The sequence below is a fragment of the Manis pentadactyla genome, chromosome 13, assembly GCF_030020395.1.
Source record: "Manis pentadactyla isolate mManPen7 chromosome 13, mManPen7.hap1, whole genome shotgun sequence".
NCBI lineage: Eukaryota > Metazoa > Chordata > Mammalia > Pholidota > Manidae > Manis > Manis pentadactyla.
The window spans coordinates 60,013,252-60,034,619 of record NC_080031.1 but is presented as its reverse complement, the minus strand read 5'-3'; the positions used below and the strand labels follow the sequence as shown (position 1 = coordinate 60,034,619).

At 47.8% G+C, this 21,368-nt stretch overlaps 1 protein-coding gene across 1 annotated transcript; it reads right to left on the bottom strand.

Annotated features, from left to right (window-relative positions):
• Window positions 1–6,962: 6,962 nt before the first annotated feature.
• LOC118916097 (histone H3.1-like) lies at window positions 6,963–7,364 on the bottom strand. The gene has a single exon (XM_036892632.2). The coding sequence runs from the start codon at window positions 7,362–7,364 to the stop codon at window positions 6,963–6,965; it is 402 nt and encodes a 133-aa protein (XP_036748527.2).
• Between the last annotated feature and the right edge of the window lie 14,004 nt (window positions 7,365–21,368).

The window sequence follows — 21,368 nt, the reverse complement described above, 5'->3', positions numbered from 1 at the left end:
GTCTGTTGTTTGTAAGCCCCCCAGAGTGTGGTATCCTGTGAGAGCAGCCCGAACAGACCAAGACAGCCAGTTAAGCAGGGCTCCCCTACATTGCTGATGTTTCCTCTTAGCAATTTTCCAAACATTAACCTCCTTTCCCCTCACAGCCTGTAAATTCTTGGCTGTCTTTGCTGTATTCGGAAGTCAGCTCAGGTCTATATGGAAGTCTCTTTCCCTTCTTCCAAGAAGCCTGAATAAAACCTTTCTTTACCACCTTTGACTAGTGCCTGGTTTCATCTTGGACAATAACTTCGGAAGGGGATCAGGACATGTCACCCCAAAAGATGTCACTTTGGCATAAGGATTATTTTGAGCTGAAGGCAAGTGATAAAAAGGAGACACAGGCTGAGTTCTGCCCTCCCCCATCTGCCTGGAAGCAGAACATATGCCCCCTTACAAAGATGTCCCCACATCCCTGTACCAAGGATCAGAGAACAACTCTTATCACCAGACAAAGCACCATGATGGGTCTGCACAAAGTTTATACCCCCCAACTACTTTCTGCATGTATTTACCTTCTCACAATTTAACAACCCAAGAAGCCCAGACTCCCTTTCTTTTGTCTTGTCTCTTCTCCACAATATATTGCCTTTTGTTAAAATCATTTATAAGTCCCCAAGTCTGTTACTTTGGGTTTTTCAATTATTTTCAATGAAGCCCGTGTACACATAAAAACAAAATAACAATAATGTCAAATAAAATTTGTGTGTTTTTCTTCTGTTCTTCTGTCTTTTATCAGTTTAATTCACAGGCGTTGGGTAGAACTTAAGAGAGTAGAGGAAAAGATGTCCTTCTCCACACCTCAAAAAAATAAATGCTATGAAAGTACAAAAAACATTACTTGACAGTTTGCTTATATTTCCTTTTATACTCTCTTTGGTAGATTTTGAATAAAATTTGGTTTTAATTTTGTTTCTGCCCCTCTGACTAAATGTGGCAAATATGGATGGAAATGAAAAATAAAAATAAAAATGATTCCAACTTCACCGAAGTAACTAAGTAGAAAAAAGATCTGATACATGCAGTCCTGTGCTGCTGTGCTGGCTTCCTCAGGCCTGGGGTGGGTGAGCCTCTGAAGGCCGGGGCTCAGGTGCCCACATACTGTCTCACTGTCCCACTGGCTGGTTTTCCATCCAACCTCTTCTTGTTCCACGGCCTCCCTCCACTGCTTCAGGCACGGCTGCAAGGCAGGGTGCACAGCTGGCCCAGAGATGGGGCACGGGTGGGGTCTGCCCAGGACAGCTTCAGGAGAAGCTGGTCTCAAAGTGTTCCTCCTGGCCCCCGCCATGGTGAGAAGCAAGCTCTCTCCAGGGCGACAAGTCCCTGCCCCACCTAATGGACGTGTCTCTGGAATGATACCCCATATACACCCGGCCAGGCTGTCTACAAGAGCAGAACTCTGGCCCACAAGTGGCGTCCTCCTTGTCTCAGTCTGCTTGGGCTGCCGTAATGAAAATTCTGCAGACTGGGGGGTTCTTATAAACAATGGAGGACATTTATTTCTCATAGTTTTGGATGCTGGACATTCAAGATCAAGGTGTCCACAGATTAGGTATCTGGTGAGAACTCACTTCCTGGTTCCTAGACGGCATCTTCTCGCTGTCTCCTCACACGTGGCAGAAGGGACCAGGGGCTCTCTGGGGCCCTTTAATGAGGACACCAATCACATGATAAGGGCTCCACCCTCATGATCTACTCACTTCCCAAGACCCAATTCCTGACACCATCCCACTGAGGGGCAGGTTTCAACATATGGATTTTAGGGGGCACATTCTGTCTATAGCAAACTGGCCCAGGACCCGGTTCCCTGCTCCGCCGCAGGAAGCCAGCTGCTGTCAGCACACTGCTGACCTCAGGCTGCTGGCCGCAGGGACAATCAGGCAGATAAACAATACCTCCTGCCGCTTTGCCCCTGATGGTCAGGACTCAACCAATAACTGATGCTTCTGAGTCAGGACCCACCAGGGAAGGCCGCAAGCTCCTTGCCCAGTGCACTAGGCCCAGTTCCGGCCCAGCCCCAGGACACTGGGTCCCGCATCCCCTTTCCCTGCAAGGCTCCCCACTCAGTGCCCCACAGCTCCAGGGGTGATGGAGGCCGGCCCTCAGCCAGCTTTGAGCAAAATGCCTCTGCACACTCTGTGGGGTGGTCCCTGCACATCCCCACACTGGAGAAATAACGGGGATGTTGTGGGGGCAGAAGCTGCCTTTGGGAGGAGGCTTGTCTCCCGCTGTTACCAGGACCATCTGGGTCTCCCTGTCCTGGGCAAGCGGCATGGTGCTGCAGCTGGTGGCAGAAGCTCATGGGGGACCAGCTGCCTGTCCCCTTGGCCTCTGTTTGGCTGCATGGTTGATTCTGGACTGGTGACTGGGCCACACTGTCCCCACTTCAGACTTTCACAGGACTTGAACGTCTCCAGACCTGCTTCAGGCTTAACAGTCTGGCAGGTTCTTTAATAAAACCCTGGTTCTGCAGCACCAGCAGCCGCTCCTGTAACTGTAGCCCCACCATGAGACAGTCTCAAAGACATTTGAAGCTGAAGCCTGTCCTGTGCTAGGCCAACTTCTCAACTTTGGCTGCACGTCAGTATTGGCAAAATAGAATGTATAATGTACAGTGAAATATAATGTACAATCTGCCTCCAACCCAGAAAACCTCCCCATAAAGATAGAAAATGAAATAATTTTGTTATTGAATGAACATTCAACCAGAACGATGCCCATCACAGACAGCAGCTAAAGGAATCGCAAAGCTGGAAAGGAACCTCATCCTTTCTATGGCTGAACGGCTACAATGCTGCCCCCACACCTGATACTAATCAGGAGCCAGGGTGGTCACCTGGGCTTCTGACAGGCCATAAACAGATTAGGAGTTCCCACCACCCGCTCCTTGGGTTTGATTAAATTGTTAGAGCAGCTCACAGGACTCAGGAAACCCATTTATTCACTAGATTACTGGTTTACTACAAAAGATATCAAAGGATATGAATCAGCAGCCGGATGAAGAGAGAACACGGAGCAGGGTCCTGAAAGGTCCCGAGTGCAGGAGCTGCTGTTCTGGTGGGGTCGGGGTGGTGCCACCGTACCCTGAATGTGGATGTGTGCTTCTTCCCCAGTCCGTAAGCTCTCCAAACCCCGTCCTTCTGAGTTTGTGGAGGCCCCATTACTAGGCCTGATTAAATAAATCACTGGCCATTGGCACCTGACTCAACCTCCAGCCCCTCTTCTCCTGGAGGTCAGGGTGGGACTGCAGTCCCCACTCTCTAACCCCATGGAGGGTCCCTGGCCACCAGCCCCCACCCTTAGGGGCTTTCCAAGTTCACCTCATTGACATAAACTCAGGTGTGGGGGACGGGGGCCTGCCATGAATATCAAGACCCCCGCGTGGCTCTCCTCACAGGAAACCCCAACGGTCTTAGGAGCTCTGTGCCGGGAACAGGCACAAAGACCAAATATATATTTTTTATTATAAATCATAGGCTCACAGCCGTCTTCTCCATGTGTCCTCCCATGGTCATTCCTCTGTGTCCGAGTCACCATGTCTTAAAAGGACACCAGTTATATGGGATAAGGGCCACTCTAGGGACCTCATTTTACTGCACTCACCTCTTTAACAGCCTTATCTCTGAATACAGCCCCATTCTGAGGTCCTGGGGTTGGGCCTTCAACACAGGGATTTTGTGGTGGTGAGGGTGGGGTGAGGAGGTGATGCAGGTCAGCCTGTAACCGATGGTGCGCTGAGAGTTGTGAGTTGGGTTGGCTCAAGATTTTCTGACAACCCTCTGGGTCAGATCCTCACATGCTTGTGCCCAGGGGCTCATGGCCCAGCTCAGGGCAGGAGTGTACACCTGGGCCACAGAGTCAGGTAAGAAAGGAGCATCTCCTGCACAGATCACAGGATGGGGCCAGCAGGATGGCTGGGGACTGTGGATGGTGGGGCTGACAGATGATGATCAGATGTCCCTTAAAGAAGGGTCAGGGGGTTAGGCTGACAGGAGGGTTCCCCAACTCCTCCTGTCTGTAGCTGAGTTCCAGAAGCAGAGGCTGTGCAGTCCCAAAGACTTAAGTCTCACAACTTCCCGAAGTGCCACCCCCGCACCCTTCCTCGAACACACCCACTGTGCCCTCCTCCATGACGGCTCCCAGACCAGTCATCTTGTTCCCTCCATTGAAGGCTAGAGTCCCCATGTCCCATCCTTTCCTTTCAGTTATTTTTGTGCACTGACAATGTTTCTGAGGATCTCTCCTGCCCACCTCAAATTAGGGTATATATTTACAGCCCATAAGATCATGAGACTGGTGAATACTACCTTATTACTCCTCAACACCCAAAAAGCAAATAACCCTATTAAAAAATGGGCAGAGGATCTGAACAGACACTTCTCCAAAGAAGAAATTCAGATGGCCAACAGACACATGAAAAGATGCTCCACACCGCTAATCATCAGAGAAATGCAAATTAAAACCACAATGAGATATCTCCTCACACCAGTTAGGATGGCCAATATCAAAAAGACAAGGAACAACAAATGCTGGTGAGGATGTGGAGAAAGGGGAACCCTCCTACACTGCTGGTGGGAATGTAAATAAGTTCAACCATTATGGAAAGCAATATGGAGGTTCCTCAAAAAACAAAATAGAAATACTATTTGACCCAGGAATTCCACTACTAGGAATTTACCCAAAGAAAACTTCTCAGATTGAAAAAGACATATGCACCCCTATGTTTATTGTAGCACTATTTACAATAACCAAGATATGGAAGCAACCTAAGTTTCCATCAGAAGATGAATGGATAAAGGTGTGGTACATATACACAATAGAATACTATTCAGCCATAAGAAACAAATGCTACCATTTGCAGCAACATGGATGGACCTAGAGGGTGTTATGCTCAGTGAAATAAGTCAGGCAGAGAAAGACAAACACAGACTGATTTCCCTCATTTGTGGAGTATAACAATGAAGCAAAACTGAAGAAACAAAATAGTGGATTCACAGACTCCAAGAAGGGACTAGTGGTTACCAAAGGGGAGGCGTGGGGAAGGGTGGGTGGAGAGGGAGGGAGAAGGGGATTGTGGGGCATCATGCTTGGTGTACATGGTATGTGTGGGGTCACAGGGAAGACTATAGCTCAGAGAGAACAAATAGGGACTCAGTGGCATCTTACTACACTGATGGACAGTGACTGCATTTGGGTATGGGTGGGGGGACTCAATAAAGGTGAATGTAATAACCACATTGTTTTTCTTGTGAAACCTTCATGAGTTTCAGTGATATCTTAATGAAAAAAAATTACTTTACTAAATGCATGCACTAGAATATAGTACGCATAAGGGATCAATAAGAAAAGCAACATTCCTGGGCCCAGCACATACATAGCCCTTCCTGCCCCTTGCTTGCCGTTGGCCACCACCTTGACTCATCACAGCGCTGCTTTCCTCATCAGCTCACCACGTGCGCATGCTCATGTGGGTCTGTTGGAACAGCCCAGCTCAGACATAGACATGCCCAGGCTTTTCATTTGAGAACATCTGTTGATCTTCAAATGGGATGGTTCGTTTTCCTCAAACACTCCACACTCACAGGGTCTTCACATACATATGGCTCCAAAGACTTGGATAAGAGGTGAATAAACCTAGGCATTTAATATTCCACGTGATCAGGACTAGCAGAGATGGAGTTACCTCTCAGACATATCTTACACTTGTGTAAAGCTATTTGAATCTTCCAGGTGATTAGAACTAAATCGGTTCCCATTACAGACTCTCGAGAGCTATGAATTTAAAGAACTCATGTGCTTGTGCTGTACTTCAGAGGACAGCTTTCACTTGTCCCACATACCTTTACTGAGCCAGTCCTGATACACCACTGTGACTTTTCCCACTTTCCTGTCATATTCTCATGCATCGCCACATTAGGTAGATGCTGGAACATTCTCCCAAGGCAAGACCATGGCACCCCAGGTTGCAACCCACCCTGCACGACACAGCTCTGGGTCTTCCTGGGTTTGATAACAGGATTCACATCAGGCCCACATTGGAAAGGCTTTTGACTGTACACGGCCAAAGGATTTCCATCACTTTTCCTGTATCAGTTCCTTGCCTCTTTGCTCCCCACATCAGGTCCTCCACAAACCAACTCTCAGACAGCAATTGCACCACATTGCCCAATTTCCCATGTATCCCTGTCCTCCCCTCCCCTCCCCTCCCCAATCTGTGCCCTGGTCCACCCATTAAATAGGAACACATGCAACACCTGACCCTGACAGGGATGCAAACTCAGCGTGTCCACCCCTCCAGTGCCTTGGTCACCTACAGAAAGGTGAAATCTCACCAGCTTTCAGTCTGTCTAGCCAGAATACATCACTTGCTTCATTGCTCCAAATGTAGCTACTTGTCTGAATTCCCAAGGCCACGCAAGCTGTGTAGATGGCAACGTCAGATGTAGTGACCACTGGGCAAACTTTGCCAAGGACTCTACAAAGCACATTAAAGGCAGTGCAGCATCCATTTAAAGGAGCCCACTATCGAGTTGAGAGGCTGCCATCAGTATGTGTTTTCTGTAGGGACTCTAGACATGTTTACTACAGCCAGGCTTGGATAAGCTCCACTCCACGGTTAATTTACCTCATTCCAAAGAACCTCTATGGGGCTAGAGAGCCTGGGTCCCCAGTGCTTGCACAGGCCAGCCACTGCCCAGTTACTACAGCCAGCCTCCCCAGGCTTGGCTTTCCCCGTGGTTTTCACCTAGTTACAGCCTTCGAAACAAGTTACTACCACCACCGTGCCTGGTAAATTTTGTCAGACTCCAAAAGTCCATTAGCTAGTTGTAAAACCCGAGTGATACAGGCCCCTGAACGTGAGTGGTGGCTCTGAAAAGAGCCTTTGGAGTAAGACCGTCAGGCAAGATTGCATAATGAATGGCCTAGATACGCTCCCCGTGAATGCGGTGTGCCAAGTACATATCCTTTGGTATGATGGTGATACGGTTGGCATGAATTGTGCACAGGTTGGTGTCCTCGAAGAGGCCCACCAAATAGGCCTCACACGCCTCCTGCAGCGCCATCACGGCCGAAGTCTGGAAACGCAGGTCTGCCTTGACCTTCTGTGCGATCTCGCACACCAACCTCTGGAATGGCAACTTGAGCAGGAGCAGTTCTGTGGACTTCTGGTAGCGCCGGATCTCTCGCAGGGCCACAGTACCCGGGCGGTAGCGGCGCAGTTTCTTCACTCCGCCAGTAGCCGCTGTGCTCTTATTAGCCACCTTGATAGCCAGCAGCTTGCGTGGCGCTCGATACTTCCGCGCAGTCTGCTTGGTGCGGACCATGATTCCGTAGCTGGTAAGACCTGCTGCTTCAACTCCTTGTACTTCTTCTGCTGTTCCACTGCCGCTGGTCATAAAACGCTTGAAAAGCCCAGTGGGCCTGCTTTTATAGAGGCTGGAACCCTTCCATTGGCAGGCCGTGGGGTGGCACGATGGCAGGCTGAGCTCTGATTGGTTCATGGGGCTCTCCGCCCTGCAGTCTTTTATCTTCAAGTCACTGGGGCGTGACAGCTCAGCTGGGCTGGGTCTCGGGATTTTCAGACCTCCAGTGGGGGGTCCTGGTCACGCAGGGTCCACCTCCAGGTGGTAGTCTTCTCAATGTGGCTGTCGTCATGGGTGTCATCTCTCCCTACAGGGCTTCCTCGCACCTCCTTCCTCCACCTCTCCCATCACCTCCCCTACGCACAAGTCGGGAAGAACCTTCTAGAAGCCCACGTCCTGCATTCGGCCTTTGCGCAATGACAATGTTTAAGTTCCCTGCACATGGTTAAAGTTTGAATCCCCTGCCTTTGTGTCCTGCAAAGAGCCCCTTACCCGTGTGACGGAGACGAGAGTTGGGTGGGGGTCGCTGCTGCTGAGCAAGGCACGGTGCACCCCCAGGTCCCATCCTTCTCCAATGGATGGTCTGCTGAGCTGCATGCCCCACTGATGACTCTGAGCAAGATGCCCAATTGCCCAGCTTTGGTTGAACGACTGTCCTTCCCCTGGACCCTGACCTGGGCCCCTCCTGAGGATGTCCCACCTCGAGCTCAAGCCCTCCCTGGCCTGCTGTCCCACCAGCCACCCTGGGGTTCCACTTTCCCAGCTGGCATTCCTACTCCCATTCACCCTTCCCTAGACGAGAATCCCTCCTGCCTAATTCTCCAGGTGCTTGCAGACGTTAGGTCACAGCTGAAGGGTCCCGGAGTGCACCCTCCCAAAATATGCCATTTCCACGCAAGGATTATTTTGAGCTAAAGACACATAAAATTAACAGCAGATTCAGGAAAGGTGTCCTGACTTCCCTTTTTCCTCCTGAAAATGGGAGTTAACTCTCCCATACAGACTGCTGGCCCTGCATCTGAAGGCAAGAAACATTCTTGTCATCAAGCCAGGAAGTTAGGACCCAAGAGGACTCTGCACGAACAGACCTACCTAACACGATTCTTAATCTTGCTATGGCCTCCCCAATAGTTTACTTACTTTTCTACGGTTGCCCTTTTTGTCCAATCTAGTATGAAAGCAAATGCATGGCTTCATTTACTTAGGGGGGCTTCCATGTGATGTAAACTTAAATGCCTTTCTCTCGTTTGGCTATCTTGTTACAGAGCCCCAACGAGACCAACGATTGGGTGGAAGTCATAATTTTCCACGTGATTGTTACACGGGATCCCTGCTATCCTCCTGCCCAGAACGAGTTGGCTATGTGCCAAGTGGAAGGATGAAAGGGACCACCCTAAGCTCATTCCGGTGTATGGGCTGTGGGTCCCACCCCATCTGATTGGCATGCATTGTTAATTTTCCCAAGGCGATCACTCATTCAGGAGCATTTCCAGGTGTGCCAAGGGCTAAAGGGGGTGATGATGGATGGACATGGATTTCAGGCACCTGCTGTGACCTCCACAGGAGTACCTGGGAAGGAGCCCTTTGGGCCTGGAAACTTGGGAAGCACAGGGGCCTTCTGAGGTGTGTCTGGGTCAGCTCTTTGAGAGAGTTTGGGTGCAATGTCTGCAGTTTCACTTTTCTGGTGAGAGCGTTATTTCTGTTTTTAGATTCTCAGGAGCCTAGAACCCCAGCAGTATCTGGGCATAGGGCAGTATATGGCTGGTCCTATGTGTCTGAGCAAACACACAAAGCTCGCAGTTGGGGGCTGCCTGATGTGCGCCTGCCATGCCTCTCAGCAAGATTTAAAACTACAATCTATATTACAGGTACAACCTCTCTTTAGTTCATCTGCCAGTTTTCATTATCTCAAACCTGAGTTTCACGTGGTTCCTACTCCCTCAGGCACCAAGGTACAGAGAAAAAGTTCCCCTAAAAAAGCTTCCTGAAAGGAGAGGTGTCATCACAAACTGAAGAGAGCAGCAGATGCACCATTCTCCTAAGAGGTTGGCTTGTCTAGGATGCATGCATTTTACAGATCAGGGTGTATTTGCTCTGTGCACACATTCGGTGCTAATCACTAGCTTCCAGGCCATGCCATACGGAAGCCCTCCCTGATCTAGGTTGCTCTCTCCTTACTCTCAGTGCTGATGGTATTTGCATGTGCAACCAGGGAGATGAAGGGTCGTGTGTGGTATGTTGTTGTAGGTTCTTTGAGGTATGCGGTCACAGCTCATTCATCTACTCTGGAGGATCTTTCCTGTCAGACAACAAACCTGCTGTCCTTTCTCCAGTTTCAAAATTCCCTGCTCTCCCTAGCCCAAGGGACAGTGAGCCTGGAGCCATCTGGATTTTGTGAGCTCTCTGCAAAGGCAGAGTGGGCTTCCTCCAGGGCAGACTGTCCTGGAGAGAAGGCTCAGGAGAGAAGGTTCTTCCCAAGCTGATGATACAGTGGCCTCTGGCTTCAGGAACCCTTCTGGTTCCCCAGTTGATACCTGTTACTCTGTAGGAAAGCAGGCCCCCTCTGCAGGAAAATCCTCAGAAGTCTGGTTTGTACTGACCATCTCCACATCCTGCCTTCGCCTCCTCTGGGCCTGGAGCTTGGTGCAGTACAAGTTAACAAAGATCCCGAGGAGGTGACATTCAGCACGGGGACATGGGGTCCACTCTGGTCACTCACATCAGCACCTCCTCAGAGCCTCCGAGGCTATAGAACATGGCTGCTCCTCTGCTGGGCTGGGTTCCTCCTAACAGGGTCACCCCAGTTTCCATACCCATTTTATAAGAAACTCAGTTCAGAGTCCTCTCATTGCAGTGATTTCCCACTGCCACCAAGGTAAGACTTCTGCCACATGTGAAATATGTTTTCTAATGATCCTTTGTAATACTTTCTTTTTTGATTTCACTTTTTTTAGTTTGAATAGATGGCAACGGTTATAATTTTTTTTTTTGTCCCATGAACCCCTCTGGCAGTTTGGCAAAGCTTAGAATATTAAAAAAAATTTTTAATCATGCGAAAGCTGTCTCAGAATGTTTTTAAGTGCATATAGTAAAAAACGATTGCGAAAAGAATCAATTATATTGAAATAAGTTACCAAAATACATACAAATTATCAAATAGATAAAAAATTGTGATGCTCATGGATAGGAAGATTTAATATTGTCAAAATGGTCATCCTGCCCAAAGAAATGTACAGATTCAATGCAATCCCTACCTATTAAAATACCAACGGTATTTTTCAAATGAACTAAAGCAAATAATCCTAAAATTTATATGGAACCACAAAAGACCCCAAATAGCCAAAGCAATCCTGAGAAAGAACAAAGTTGGGGGGCATCATGCTCCCTGACTTCAAGTTCTACTACAAAACTACTGTAATCAAAACAGTATGGTGCTGTCAAAGAATATACCATTAGATCAATGGAACAGAATAGCTCAGAAATAAACCCATGCATATATGGTGAATTAATATATAATAAAGGAACCATGAATACAATGGGGAAAAGACAGTTGCTTCAATAAATAGTGTTGGGAAAACTGAATAGCTACATGCAAGAGAATTGAACTGAATTCCTGTCTAACCCCATACACAAAAGTAAACTCGAAATGGGCTAAAGACCTAAATATAAAACAAGACATGAAATCATAAGACTCATAGAAGGAAATATAGGCATGAACAAAGTATGAGCAATTTTGGGGGGATACATCTCCCTGGGCAAGGGAAACAAAAGCTGTATGGGACCACCCCCACTGCAGATGCCCAGCCCAAGTCCAAGCTGTCATGCTGTTGCTGCACCACCAGCTGGAGATCGGAGGTTCCCATGACCCTTCCATGTTCCATTAATTCACTAGGGCAGCTTACAGAGCACTTTCCTTACTAGGTTAATGAGAACTCTGTTGCGCCCTAGAGTACTGGTTCATCATAAAAGGATGGGTTTCAAGAACAGGCACATGGGAGACATGCGTGGGACAGGGCTGTAGGAAGGGGCGCAGAGCTGCATGCTCTCTCTAGGGGCACAGCAAATGCCCATATGGTCCCCAATCTGGAAGCTCTCCAAACCCCATTCTTCTGGGTTTGTGGAGGCTCCATTACTAGGCCTGATTCTAGCCATTGGCACCTGACTCAACCTCCAGCTCCTCCCCTCCCTGGACATCAGTGGTGGGACTAAAAGTCCCAGCCCTCTAACCCTATGGTGGGTCCCCTGGCCACCAGCTCCCATCCTTAAGGGCTTTCCAAGTTCACCTCATTAACATAAATTCAGGTGCGGTTGATGGGGGCTTGTGCATATCAAGACAGCTGTATAGCTCTAATGACAGGAAACCCCAAGAATCTTAGCTCTGTGCCAGGGATGGGGACAAAGACCAAATCAGATTTCTTATGGTAAATCACAATTATGATACACACTTTCTTGGGCTTTACCTGCAGGGACATCACCAGGTTCTGTTTGTGAAAATAGAAGGAAAATCCCCCCCAGACTGGAGCAGAGGAGGGAGAAACACGACATCCCTGATATAATATTGCCAAAGAGGCAGAAAATGGAGCCAGATCTCAAGACCACTTTGGCAGGCTTCTCTATCTATCCCTAATGCCCACAACAACTTTAAAATGACAGCAGTCACAAGTCCTCCCCAATTAGAACTTGCTATTTGATGCATTGATAAAGGTGCACATTTATAACTATGTGACAAATGTATACATATTTTGAGAATTTGTATGATTTTTTTTTAAGTTTAATGGTGAATTTATTTTTATTGAAGTATAGTTGATATGCAATATTATATTGGTATACAACACAGTGATTTATCAGTTACACCCATTATTAATTAAATCCTCACCCCAACTACTGTAGTTACTATGTCAACACAGGAAGATGTTACAGAACCACTGACTATATTCTCCATGCTGCACTACCATCCCCATGACCAACTTATATTACGGTTGAGAATTTTTGTGCCCCTTTATCTCCCTCACCCTTCCCACCCACCCCAACCCCTCCCCCTTGGTAACCACCAGTCATTTTTCAGTGTCTATGAGTCTACTGCTATTTTGTTCATTTTGTTTTTAGATTACCACATGTAAGTGAAATCCTATAGTATTTGTTTTTCCCCACCTGGCTTAGTTAACATAATACCCTTTAGGTCCATCCATGTTGTCACAAATGTCAGGGTTTCTTTTTTTATGGCTGATTAATATTCCATTGTGTTTGGGAGGCTGTACTGTGTCATTCCTGCATTTCAGTTACTGTTTGGAAGTTTGCTTTTTTGCTGAATCCTGGGTGACTATCAATATTTCAGAATAATGGTAAATAGTGAGGGCCATATAATAGGCTTCTCTGATTTGTTTCCAACTCTAATGGTAACCACACTAAAGTAATTTACCAGCATCATGATGCTGGGCCTTCACTGATCCTAATTTACAAAGATTATACTATAATGAGTGAAATTTCCCCCATTCTATTTTTTACTGTTTCTTGCTTGGAGATAGGAAAGCTAATTTTATATTTGGCTGAATTTCTGAGTGAGCACTTTCATTTGTGTTTGAGTTATCTGGGGAAGTGATTCTCAAAAGGTAACATTCATTGCATCAGCTGAAGAGCTTTGCAAAGCAGATGGTTGGGCCTTGTGGCCTTCCTGACTCAGTGGGTCTGGCGACCAGAGTTTGCTTTCCTAAAACACGTTCCCACGTAAGACCAATGATGTGGCCCAGGACCATACTTTGGAAACCTACGCTAGGATTTCCAGGTATTAAATACTTGCAAATAATTTGAAATGCATTACCATTTCCTTTAAAAACAATATCTCTTTTATTACATTCTCAAATATTTTGGATTAAAGGTAATACAGGCCTTCCTTGCTGCTCAGGGAACCATGGATTTCATCAACAACATCAGTACAGCGTTTTTTGAGTTACTTTTTTCATCAGAAATCATGAATTCATCACTGATTTACTGAAAGTTTCCCACTTACTAAAACGAGATAACTATATTATTCTAACAACTTTATTTAAGAAAAGAAATACCCAGTATTAGCAAAGGCAGTGGAAGCAGTGACTGTAGACAGTCTCCTTTTCTAGGCAAGAACACAGCATGCAGATTACCCAATTACAGCGTAGCCCTTTGAAGGGCAGCTATTTGAAGGGCTGCTGGAGATATCTTTATTCTGATTGGCTGACATTCCAGATGTTTCACCCAATTAGAGAGCCGAACTGTGATGCTCTTCAATCCAATCAGATGTTGCATTTATCCAAGCCATCATTTGCATATAGGCCATATAAATAAGACCTGGCGGGGCCTCTCTGTCTTCCAAGGACCCCAGGAGTCTCCTTTGGAAGTACGTTTATGGTCCAGGGAAGCTTCACCTAAAATGTGGCTGATGTTCAGAGGGATGGAGAAGAGCCTCGTGACGTGTCCTAAAGCACTCAAATCTCCTCCAAGCTCACCAGTTGGATGGGAGCTGCTTATTAAAAAGGAAATCCTCAGACCCTATTACCCCAAACTTTCCAACTATTTTTAAAACAAACTCTGTTAGTTTTCTGTCACTGCGATAACAAAGAATCTACGATATTGCAGCTTAAAACAAAATCCATTTGTTTTCTCGCGGTTCTGCAAGTCAGATGTCCAGGCTCAGCTGGGTCCTCTGTTGAGGTCCACAGGCTCAAATCAAGGCATGTGCAGACCTGCCTTCCTCTCCGGGGTTCCTGGGGAAAAATGCCCCCAGGCTTACACAGATTGTTGGCAGTTCTTTGTGACAGAGTGAGGCCCCTTTCCTAGCTGACTGTGAGCAGGGGCTGTCCACATTCCTTCTCACTCTAGGCAGTCACCTCCACCAAGGGCAAGTCACATTCTCTCTGGCTTCCAAACTGTCTGACTTCTGTGCTGTACCTTTTTTTCTCCAGCTGGAGAAAGTTCTCTGGTTTTCAGGGCTCCTGTGATGAGATTGGGAAATTAGGAATAGTTTCCTTAAGGTCTGCAGTTCTAATGAGAGCTGCAAGGTCCCGTTGGCCATGTGACATAACTTGTTGACAGTTCCTGGGGACTAGAGTGCAGATATCTGGAGGGGGGAGGGGGAGGGCAGTCTGCCTACCACACGTTTTCCCTTAGGACCTATTTAACTATCCATTATTCAAGTCACTGAGACTATGTAGTACAGATGAGGCTCATTCCTCCACAGGTGGACTCACGTGTTGGTAGGGCTCATATCCTCACCGTGGACAAAGATGGCTCAGCCAAAAGGACGGAAATTTTGAGAAAAATGACCTGATGGATGTGTGCCAGAGAACTCTAACGCAGAAGCAGAAGGCACTGTCATGTCTCTGAGTATTTCCAGGGTAGGGATATCTGCTTGCTTGACTGAAGGAATGTGGCCTTCTTGGGAGATTTGTGGAAAGTAGAAGTGAGCAGATATTACCATTATAAATGGATACAAAACGTGTTTATGGCAGAGCGTGTCTGTCTGCTCTCAATAGAAAGAAATGAGGACAATCACAAAACCACACCCTCGGAGGATGGATGCTAAATATAGGTATGGCCACGACTTTGGTAAGGACCATATAATCAGGGTCATGCTAAATAAGGTGACCTCAAAGTCTTGGTGATTCAGACTCAACAAGAACAAAAATAATGTGTTAAATAACTGTTGTTGTTCCTTTAAAAACAAATGGGAAATTTCGAACATACAAAGTAAGGCAAAAATAATAAAATAGACCAGAATCCAGCAATTATCAACTGAAGACAAATTTTGCTCATCCACTCAGAGTACTTTGAAAAAAAATCCAAAATACTGTATCGTGACATGTGTAAATATTTCCCTGAGTTCTTAGGCCATCCCAGTTGACTGAAAGAATTTGGTTTAATATTTCAGGGATATAATTAATCAGACTTATCAACCAATATCAGATCCTGTCTTTCTGGTGGTTATCATCCACAAACTTTCTCGAGTGTACAACCCAGAGCCCACACACATGACTGCCTTCAAAATGCAATAGCAAAGGAACTTTATGAAACTAGAGATCTGGTGTATTAATTTGCTAAGGCTGATGTAACAAATTATCGCAGTCCAGGAGGCTTAAACCCACAGTCTGGAGGTGGGGACCCTGAGATTCGGGGTGAGCAGGGCTGGTTCATCCCAAGGCCTCCCCTCTGGGCATGTGGAGGCCATCTTCTCCCTGTGTCCTCGCGGGGCTGTTCCTTTGTGCATGTCCGTGTCTTTTATCTCCTCTTCCTACAAGGATTAGGGCCACCCTCTGACCTCAGACTTCCTTCAGCCTGGACCCACAAAATCCACTCTTCCCTGGGCCTCCACCTGCCCTGCAGGTCTCAGATTTGTCAGCCCCATGATTGCACAAGTCAATCGCTTAAAATAAACCTCTCTCTCTTTATCTCCTATTGGTTCTGTTTCTCTGGAGAATCCTGACTGATAAACCTGGAATTAGCACTCTCTTTTCTCTTTCATGCCTAGTTGTAAATGGGGCAAGTTCTTTTCTGAGCTTATCTTTTTTGGAAATACCTTATTGCATGCAGGGAATAACATCCATTTAGGCTGTTAACTCCCCATAGCAAAACAGGCCAAGATCCCCCTACACCAGTAGGTGGGCAGGTTTCCTGACATCTGATGTAGGACCACATTCCCTGCTCACCACTTCCGTGTTAACGCAGCACACAGCCCCAAACCCATGGCTTTCAACAGCAAGACCCAGGCTGATAGGCACTGTGGCTGCTGGCTCCAGGTGGCAGGTCTGGGGGTACAGGACAGACATGCAGGGCTGGTGCTGATTCACCTTGCCTGAAGCCCTTGCTCTGGAGATGGAGCACTGTCTCTTCCACTGACATGCCATGGGCCAAGGGGGCCCGTGGTATGTTCACTTCCTGGGTCTGCCCTACCAAACCTCCATAATCTGGGGGCTTACCGAGGGATTTGCTTTCTCAGCTCAGGAGGCCGAAAGTCCAAGATCAAGGTGTCCCAGGACTATGCACCCTCCGGACACTCCAGAGAAGGATCCTTCCTGCCTCTACAGCTCCCAGGATTTTTGGTCATATCCTCTAATCTCTGCTTCTCTCTACACCTCCTTCCAGAGTGTGTCCACATCTTTCTACTATAGATATGTGATTGCATCTGGGATCCTGGATAAAGCTGGGTAAGCTCCTCTTAAGAAACTTGGTCTACTCATATTTTACTACCTAGGATAATATTCACAGATTCTGGGATAAGGGATAGAATATTTCCACTTTCCACATGGGGTGGCTAGTCTTTGAGCCAGCCACCCACAGCTACAGCCAAGGTCAGTGGAGCAGTTTACCCAGGAGTGAGGTTGGGGGCTCGAGATGGGGGAACGTTTGCTGAACTCAAACCACACAGGGAGATTCAGTGCAGGGCAATCCATCATGATGGGAAACTAAGAGATAGAAACAGCACATTGGTGAGCTTTCCTAAATCTGTGCTGGTAAATGAAATGAGGTTCAGATGGACCAAAGTATGCACATAACACAGCTGCTCAGAGAGTGTTGTTATCATCAGTGGTGGCACCAAAGAACCATAATTTTACCCAGTGTTGGTTCATGTCAGATAAAACCATGTGGATGGTAGAAAATCCATATCAAGCTTGAAGTGCTTCCATGGAGCAACTCTAACATTCTTTGCCTTGAATTGCTTGTTCTGCATGTGTGGACAGTCACCAGAACTTTGTGTTTAGAAACATTTCTCTTTGGAGAAAGGAATCCTTCTACATGGCTGGTGGGAATAGGAACTGGTGCAGCCACTATGGAAAGCAGGTCGGAGATTCCTTAAAAAACTAAAATAGAAATACCAATAACCCAGTAATTCCACTTTTGAGAATTTTCTCCAGAGAAAACAAAATCACTTATTTGAAAAGATATATGCCCTCCTGTGGTCATTGCAGCATTATTTATGACAGCCAAGATATGGAAGCAACCCAAGTGCCCATTGACAGATGAATGGATCAAGACATGGTACATATGCACAATGGATATTAACCATAAAAAAGAATGAAATCCTGCCATTTGTGACAATGTGGATGGACCTAGAGGGTATTATGCTAAGTGAAATAGGTCAGACACAGAAAGGCAAATACCATCTGATCTCGCTTATATATGGAATCTGTAAAATAAAACAAATGAACAAATAAATGTAACAAATAGACTCATTAACACAGAGAAGAGACTGGTGGCCACCACAGGGGAGGGTGTGGTAGAGTAGGTGAAGGGGAAAAAAATTAGTAAGAATGCTTGATATCTTAATCAGGGCAATGGTTATGAGTGTGCACACATGTCAAAATTCATCAAGCTGCACACTAAGATTTATCCATGTTAGTGTATGTAACTCAATTTAAAAAAGAAAGAAGGAATAACATATTTCTCCTTTGTTTCTACCACATCCTCACTTGAGACAGCCAATGGCCTGGAAATTGTGGGGCCTCCTAGTGATCAGATGACTCTGCGGCTCAGCCTTTGTCCATAGGGGGGACCCCTGAGTCACCATTAAAACAGAGAACAGTGAACAAGACAAACAAGAATGGTTGAGCCCAGAGCTTCACAGACAAATACCACAGATGAAACAGCAGGCCTTTGCTGCCCTCTGCCCACAGCCACCTGTACACCCAGTCCTTAAATTATGTCGTGCTAATGTTCATGAAGAGCACAACAAACTCCTTGGAATGTAGCTGAATCCACATGATGAATGCAAAAAAATAAAGACAAAACAGTTGAATCCATGCCTTGAGTGGAAAAAAAAAAAACCAAAATCTGAAGTGTGTTTGCCAACATCACAAGGAATTTATGTAGTTCTTAGTGGAAACTGTCCCATGAATTTAAGTCAATTCTGATACTATGTCAGATCCCACAGGTGATGGGCTCAGCCCCATGGGGCTGCCGTCACTGCAAACGCCCAGCCCAAGTTCAGGCTGTCACGGTGCTGCTGTCCGTCAGCTGGAAATTAGAGGTTCCCACGACCCCTCCCTGGGTTCCATATACACTAGAGCGGCTCACGAAGCACTTTCCTTACTAGGTTAATGAGAACCCCATTGTCCACTAGAGCACCAGTTTATCATCAAAAGATGGGCCCCAGGAACAACCATATGGGAGGCAACCCAGGGCAAGGCTGTGGGGAGGGGCGCACCTTCCCCAAACGCCCACGTGGTTCCCACCCCAGAAGCTCTCCGAACCTCATCCTTCTGGGTTTGTGGAGGCCCCATTACCAGGCCTGATTGACTTAATCACTGTCCATTGCTGCCATAAAGCAAAGTTGCTTTCAGCGATTTCAGGGGCTGCACTAATAGGACAATGTCGGCCTTTTCAAGGTTCTCTGATGGGCCACCATTGAGCCTGAGCAGGACACATCAACACTGGTTAATTAGAATACGTTCGGTTTATAAAAGGAGAAAATATATGCGACTACAACTGTGAGACAGTAAAGAGATGTAAATAAGATGGTATTGAGTTTTTGTTGACTTCGGTGAAAAGGAAACGTCCTCCCCATGGGCATTTGGTTTTTAGGCATGCCTATGTGTCACATTTAGATGTGGACATGTGCATCCCTATAGGCAGGAAAGAGAACAAACTGAGACCCCACCCCACCCCCCAGAACAACGCTCCTGCAGAGGGGACGCCGGGTCAATACGCTTGGGAATGGGCTGGGGCTGCTGGGATTTAGGGGTCACTCCATCCCTGCCCGAACGGGAAACGAGGAGCCCTGCATCCCCAAGCCCTGCACTCCTGCCCCGCACCCTTGTATCTGCACGCCCCCGAGTGTCCTGTGCCCCTGTATTGCCAACCCCCACTCCCTACTCCTGCACCCGAGCCACTGCCACCCTTGCGCCCCCAGTGCCGGCATCGCGGTATCCCCTCCCTGCCCCTGCACCCTTGCACTCTTGTAGCTGCGTACCCCTGTATCCCCTCACCCACACTCCTGCCTCCTGGCACTCACCCACCGCGGTTCCCCGAAGCTCCGACGTCCCCATGAGAGTCGGCCGGGCCTCCCTGCCACGCGCGGAGCTCCCCGACTCCCGCCTCAAGGACTTCCAGCGCATGCGCCGCATCCACGGGCGCGAGAGATGGCAGCCCGGGCTCCGAATGACGTCACCAAGCCCCTGTCCCTTTTCCCGTTGCAGGGAGGTCCGCTGTGCGTTCTCACTTGATGGCTCCCCGAGGGGCCGCGCCTCGTGGTCCCTTTGCACAGTCTCTGCCACACCTCGCAGTCTGCGGAAAGTGGCCTCACCCTGGACTCCCTAATTTCCTTTCCCTGGTCACTTCCTCCCAGCCAGACGCGGAGTGCGCTCTCTAAGAGGTGAAAAAGGGTCCGGGGCGAGGCGGGTGGCTCCCCCCTCCGGCCTGTGGCTCCGCCGCGGTTGAGCTTGATTTCCTTGCTTTTCTGCCTCCACCGACCTGGACTGCTTTGTGTGGGGTGTGTATTTAATCTCATTCATCACTCAGCCCTTAGGATGGGCCACGCACGGCTCTGTGCCCTCGGGGTCACATGGGCCCAGAGCGCCCTCCCCCGGGCTTACATCTAGTGGGGGCAGCGATGACCAGAGCAGGTGAGTGTTGTAGAGTTTCACAGTCTAGACAGAGTAGGACATCTGGGTTTGGGGGAAGACAGACCCCAGAGAGTGGAAGGGGCTGGTATGTGGATGACGTGGTCAGAGGTAAATGGAAGGGTGGCTGAAGGTGCAGAAAGATGGGGCTTTTACCTGGACGGCCCTGCATAGTCCCTGGGGGTTTCTTGGGAGAGGCTGCCTTCAAGAACTTTGCAACAGCGTAGTTAGAACACCTGAGACCAGACATTTACAGTGGAATTTTACAAGTAGGAGGATGGTGAGTGTATCACACACAGATGTGTGCCACTCAGGAGAGATTGTTTGCCATCACACACCTGTATGGGGGTCTGGCCTTTCCAAGTGCACAGGTGCTCTTGGGAATCAGCGGATGGGAGTTTCAACTCCTGTGGAGGGGGAGACCTGAGATTCACCCCTAACTTCCAGTGCAGTGAGGGGAGGAAAGGGAGTGGTTCCAGGAAAGTGGCCTGTCCAGCCTGCCTGCCTGGGGGAAGCCTCCATGGGGTACACTGGGCACTAACGTGTCCTCCAAGGTCCCTCACGTCATTATGCAGAGGGGCTCACAGGCCCGTTGGAAAACTCAAACCACGTAGTTATTAAATCAACTTAAAACTCAGGGAGAAGCTCTCAGCACCCCAGCCTTCCCGCTGATGGTGGTGTTCAGAGTGCCTCGTCCAGGTGCCTCCAGGGGTCCTGGGCCAAACGCACAGTGAGGGACATGATGGCCTGTCTTGTGGAGAGTCCCAGCGGAGACCAAGGCCACAGGGAAACTGAGAGGACCAAGGGTCCCTAGTGCTTAATGCCTGTCTACAGTTAGTGACTCTGCATATTTAGTGCCTCTTGTATACTTAATAATAGTGATTTAGTGCCTTTGGGGTGCTCAGTGACCCTGAACATTTAAAGCGTTCTGCATATTTAGCAATCAAGAGTCTCTTGTAAGGTGATCATGAATATTTAATGCTTCTCGTACACTTGGCCACCTCAATGTTTATTGCCTAGAGGCCTCACATTCACTTACCTTGTGTCTTGGTCCTGCCGTCCCCTCTGTCTTTAAGACCCATGGGTTTAACTTTTATCTATACTTTATGCATCTTAGGAAATTCAGCCATCCCACACATCATGCTTTTTAACTTGTCTGGGCACCTAGCAGATTGGAATATCCTAAAATAGGACACATGCTCATTCCAGAAGGCGGTGGTTGGGTTGAGGCCTGGACAGGTACCTACAAAGCACGCAGGGTGAAAGGCCAGGAGAGGAAATCCCGGGGCAAAATACCTCTAAAAACCACAATCAGTCAAAGGGAGAAATAAAGTTTAAAATCTGTTTATTGCTCACAAACTGCAGTCCGGGCCCTTCTCTC